The sequence below is a fragment of the Coregonus clupeaformis genome, unplaced genomic scaffold, assembly GCF_020615455.1.
Source record: "Coregonus clupeaformis isolate EN_2021a unplaced genomic scaffold, ASM2061545v1 scaf0645, whole genome shotgun sequence".
NCBI lineage: Eukaryota > Metazoa > Chordata > Actinopteri > Salmoniformes > Salmonidae > Coregonus > Coregonus clupeaformis.
The window spans coordinates 105,563-111,562 of record NW_025534100.1 but is presented as its reverse complement, the minus strand read 5'-3'; the positions used below and the strand labels follow the sequence as shown (position 1 = coordinate 111,562).

Below are 6,000 nucleotides of genomic sequence, written 5' to 3'. Positions count from 1 at the left end.
GTTAGGGTTAGGCATAGGGTTAGCAGTGTGGTTAGGCATAGGGTTAGCAGTGTGGTTAGGGTTAGGGTTAGGCATAGGGTTAGCAGTGTGGTTAAGGTTAGGGTTAGGCATAGGGTTAGCAGTGTGGTTAGGGTTAGGCATAGGGTTAGCACTGTGGTTAGGGTTAGGGTTAGGCATAGGGTTAGCAGTGTGGTTAGGGTTAGGCATAGGGTTAGCAGTGTGGTTAGGGTTAGGCATAGGGTTAGCAGTGTGGTTAAGGTTAGGGTTAAAATCGCATTTTAAGAAGATAAATTGTAAAAAAGGGGTGGGGTTTAGCCATAATTATGGGTGTGCTCGTTGAAAATGGGAGACTGGGAAGTGTGACGTCATACATCCGACTTTAATGTGTTCACGTGCCTTTGAAGTCAGAATAATTATTCAACCAATAAGATTTTAGCTAGCTTGATAAACTTCTTAGCTTGCTAGCTAGATAAACACTGTTATGCTAATAATAAACTTAACTTGCTTAACATTGACATATGTATCAAACTAGCAACATTTTCCATATTGATAAGGTTGTAATCAAAAACGGATTTACTTTTGGTTGAAAAGGTAAAATGTCAGGTGGTGAAACGTCACAACTCGGCCAACTCGGGTTAGAACATTTTCTCAGAGTTTCTCACTTGTAATTCCGACTTGGAGGGTCTTTTCAAGTGATATTTCCCACTGGGAACTAGGAGCTTCTGATAACTCAGATAGCACATGAACAGGCCTATGACTTAAACAAATAACACACCTATTCATTCAGGAAGTATACAAACAAGCAAACAAGGACAACATATATGCTAGGGGGTACAAGAAATGACAGATTATACAAAGACCTTAAAATACACATTGTATTGATTGTTTTAACAGCTTTCTGATTGGAAGAATGTAGAATGGTCTTAATGTACTGATCGAACTCCTTATAGAAAACAAGGAAGAGTGGTTCTTTACATTCATGAATATGAAACGTTTCTATTAGCACCATTACATTTAAGAGGTAGAATTATTTGTTATTGAATCCTTATTATAGTAAAGGAAACCGAGCAGCACATTCTCCCACAATAAACAAAAGTAATCAAGAATATTATACATTTATAAATCTACAAATATCTTGCCATAATCTCTTTGCCAAAATAAATGCAAAAACTGTTTCTGGATGCTCAACACAAAAAGTGTTCTACAGTTAATGTTAATGTCTTCTTTGAGTTTCTTCGGGTAAATGATTCGCAGGGTAATACTTAGGGATCATTCTAAAGGAGACCTTTGACCTTATTATCAAGCAGGTGTTTGTGTGGTTAGTAACCAAACCTTTTTCCAACAGATATTATTGACAATTTTTTTTCCTACTGGAGAGTCAACGGAGGTCTGGTTACGCCTCTAAACAGCATGTTTACCGCAATTTATCTGAAGTATTATTAAAAGTAGGGTAAATGTAAAAAAAAAAAAAATGTAGACAAGCATATGATTTAGTGGCTGTGTTAACTAGTGACGGCCGTCCATATCCCGACAGCTCTTCCTGCTCTGACGTAGGGACGTGCTTGGAGCGACACAGCTCAGACAAACTAGCTATTATTCGATAGTCTCTCCGGTTATTATTGGCAATAAATTGTTTTTCCATCTCTTTATGATACTTTTACACACTCCCAACGTTGGCGAAGGATATTGACGGTAGTCAACTTGTTTTGTGAAAAGTAACGCGAGTTGTTGTGTTGTTTAGGAGAGTTTGGTTTGTAGGACATGTTGCTATCCATTGTTTTAGAGCACTAGCTGTCTTCGTTCACTAGAATAGTGTGTCTCTCTGCCATGGCCGAGGCGAGGAGACTGGAGGACGAAGACCAGGACACTTTGACAGGGGAACCGAGGGAACCTGTCGTAAGACGACAACCTAGAACGGCCAACTCATCTGGAGGTAGGGAACATTTCACCAGACACCATTCCCACAGAATAGTTGATGTGCTATGTATTTAGTTTTAAAGTACTTTGTCAGTGTAATGGATGGATTGCATGATGAGAAAATGATACAATCAGTTTAGTGTTATTTTTTTTTTTAGGTGCGAGAGGGGGGGAGCGTCATCATTTCCTCATCGTTCGTACCAACAGATGACTATATCATTATGTATAAGATAATTCTATATCATTATAGAATATGCATAAAGTGCATCCTCCAATTGCAAAGTCTGCATATACCCACAATAACATTTGATATGTTTAATACCCTGAATCACCAAGTAAGTAGTGCTGAGCGATTAGTGACTTTTGAGTTCGGTTCGATTATTACAAAAAAAATCCCAGGTTTCGATTATTTGGGTAGAATGCTGTAACACAGAATAAAACAATGAATCAAAGTCCCATGATGGTAGTGACCGACCATTACTGCTTATCACTTATTAACCATCATTTATTCACATTACTTTAATAAAATATTTCAGTTCTGTATATTACATTTGTTTTATTTGATAACTATTATTTAATTCCAAGTCATCATCTCATCTCTATAGGAGCTGCTGTCTGACAAAATCACTATTTTAGTAGTTCATCAAAGTAAATAAGGCAGACTTTTATGAATACCAACTATCAATCAAATGTTTTATACAGTTGAAGTCTAAAGTTCACATACAGCTTAGCTAAATACATTTAAACTCAGTTTTTCACAATTCCTGACATTTAATCCTAGTAAAAATTCCCTTTCTTAGGTCAGTTAGGATCACCACTTTATTTTAAGAATGTGAAATGTCAGAATAATAGTAGAGAGAATGATTTATTTAAGCTTTTATTTCTTTCGTCACATTCCCAGTGGATCAGAAGTTTACATACACTCAATTAGTATTTGGTAGCAATTGTTTAACTTGGGTCAAACATGTCGGGTAGCCTTCCACAAGCTTCCCACAATAAGTTGGGTGAATTTTGGCCCATTCCTCCTGACAGAGCTGGTGTAACTGAGTCAGGTTTGTAGGCCTCCTTGCTCGCACACGCTTTTTCAGTTCTGCCCACAAATGTTCTATAGGATTGAGGTCAGGGCTTTGTGATGGCCACTCCAATACCTTGACTTTGTTGTCCTTAAGCCATTTTGCCACAACTTTGGAAGTATGCTTGGGGTCATTGTCCATTTGGAAGACCCATTTGCGACCAAACTTTAACTTCCTGACTGATGTCTTGAGATGTTGCTTCAATATATTCACATAATTGCTGTTGTTCTGGGATTTATTTGCACTTTTCGCACCAAAGTACGTTCATCTCTAGGAGACAGAACGCGTCTCCTTCCTGAGCGGTATGACGGCTGCGTGATCCCATGGTGTTTATACTTGCGTACTATTGTTTGTAGAGATGAACGTGGTACCTTCAGGCGTTTGGAAATTGCTCCCAAGGATGAACCAGACTTGTGGAGGTCTACAATTATTTTTCTGAGGTCTCGGCTGATTTCTTTTGATTTTCCCATGATGGCAAGCAAAGAGGCACTGAGTTTGAAGGTAGGCCTTGAAATACATCCACAGGTACACCTCAAATTGACTCAAATGATGTCAATTAGCCTATCAGAAGCTTCTAAAGCCCTGACATCATCTTCTGGAATTTTCCAAGCTGTTTAAAGGCACAGTCAACTAAGGCTGAACGATTTTGGAAAATAATCTAATTGCGATTTTTTGCCCCCAATATTGCGATTGCGATTTAATATGCGATTTAATTTATTTATCCTTTTTCCCCTACAAAACATAATGAATGATTTAAATATGACCAACACAATAGTATATACATTTAGTGTGAAATGTTCTTTCCCATAGGCTGGGTCTATTTGTTAGAATTAAATTCAAACATGTATGACTTGAAATAAATGACATTTTTATTGAACTGCTCATTACAGAAACATCTGTGGCTTTGCCACTGTGCATTTAAATAATTTAAAGAAAGGCATGAACTTTGTAAACACTGTGTGCAAAAGGTACAGTCTTAAGAAAAAAATAATTTTAAATTGTATGTATCTTACTGCTCCCAAGTCAGTAACATTTCACACAACTGAAACAAGGAATTTGCTTTGAAAATATTTTGTAAAATCAAAGTAAATAAAGTTATAAATAAAAAATGAGAAATGCACTTTTTAATTTAGACAAACTATTTTTTATAAACGATTTGAATATTATAATATAAAATAGATGAGCCTCACTTATCTCAAGTACACAACAATAACACACCACACAGACTAAAGTTCACTACGAGTATGGCACTGCCAGCCATACTTATCCAACAGTTCTGATCAATAAAATGGACTGTAAGACTCTGGTACGGCTCAGCTGTGCGGCTTGACCACATATCAGTAGTGCTAGCAAAAAAACTCCACCGTTTTAAGTTCCGCGGCGACTTTCTCTTTGCACTTTTTGTACAGCTCCGGTATGGCAGTCTGACTGAAGTATGTGCGGGAGGGTATACTGTAACGTTTATCAAGCGTATGTATTAATGCCATGAACCCAGGCTTGGTCACCGTGCTGAGAGGCATCATATCTTTGGCTATGAACTCGGTTATTGTCCGAGTGATTTCTCCGTGCCGTTTTGAATTACGTTCATACGGAGTGACACTTTCGAACATTTCTGTCAGTGATCCCTGTCTTGAGGTATTTGGCTTGTCTCGCGCACTGATGCTCGGCATTTTGGTCATACAACTGTCATGCATTGATTTGTGGTATTTTTTTAAGTGCTGAAACAGGTTTGTAGTGTTACCCCGTGAAGTAGCAATCGGAGCACGGCATGCTCTGCACAACACCTGATGCTGCTCAGCATCTTCTTTTTAAAACCAAAATAGTTCCACACCACCGACGTGCTGTTCCTCTTCGATATTAAAGTATCAGCTGTGTCAGTTTCTGACTGTTCCGTCGAGCAAGAGGCCATTGCGCTGGACAGCATGAAAAGTCGCGTCACGTGACCACCTCAAATCGCGCACGTTGCGATTAGAAAATCGCGTTCAGTCAAATCGCGATATTATCGCGAATGCAATTAATCGTTCAGCCCTACAGTCAACTTAGTGTATGTAAACTTTTGACCCACTGGATTTGTGATACAATGAATTATAAGTGAAATAATCTGTCTGTAAACAATTGTTGGAAAAATTACTTGTGTCATGCACAAAGTAGATGTCCTAACCGACTTGCCAAAACTATAGTTTGTTAACAAGAAATTTGTGGAGTGGTTGAAAAACGAGTTTTAATGACTCCAACCAAAGTGTATGTAAACTTCCGACTTCAACTGTATACAGTACCAGTCAAAAGTTTGGACACACCTACTCATTCAAGGGTTTTTCTTTATTTTTACTATTTTCTACATTTTAGAATAATAGTGAAGACATCAAAACTATGAAATAACACCTATGGAATCATGTCAAAATATATATTTTATACTTGCCAAGAGTGTGCAATGATGTCATCAAGGCAAAAGGGTGGCTACTTTGAAGAATCTCAAATATAAAATATATTAGGATTTTTTTTTTAAACACTTTTTTGGTTACTACATGATTCCATATTACATTTACATTTTACATTTTAGTCATTTAGCAGACGCTCTTATCCAGAGCGACTTACAGTTAGTGAATACATTTTTTTTATTTTTATACTGGCCCCCCATGGGAAACGAACCCACAACCCTGGCGTTGCAAACGCCATGCTCTATCAACTGAGCTACATCCCTGCCGGCCATTCCCTCCCCTACCCTGGACGACGCTGGGCCAATTGTGCGCCGCCCATGAGTCTCCCGGTCGCGGCCGGCTGCGACAGAGCCTGGATTCGAACCAGGATCTCTAGTAGCACAGTTAGCACTGCGATGCAGTGCCTTAGACCACTGCGCCACTCAGGAGTTATGTGTTATTTCGTAGTTTTGATGTCTTCACTATTATTCTACAATGTAGAAAATAGTAAAAATATAGAAAAACCCTTGACTGAGTAGGTGTGTCAACTTTTAACTGGTACTGTATATCATGTATTTTCAGGTAGAGAAACA

At 38.3% G+C, this 6,000-nt stretch overlaps 1 protein-coding gene across 3 annotated transcripts in view; it reads left to right on the top strand.

Moving 5' to 3' along the window:
* Window positions 1-1,546: 1,546 nt before the first annotated feature.
* Window positions 1,547-6,000, top strand: part of LOC121554123 (SH3 domain-containing protein 19) — a 75,208-nt gene continuing 70,754 nt past the window's right edge. For all 3 annotated transcript variants that reach the window (XM_041867568.1, XM_041867567.1, XM_041867566.1), the window contains exon 1: window positions 1,547-1,933. In XM_041867568.1, the coding sequence (XP_041723502.1) occupies window positions 1,828-1,933 (106 nt within the window). In that variant the 5' untranslated portion in view covers window positions 1,547-1,827. The remainder of the gene's footprint in view (window positions 1,934-6,000) is intronic.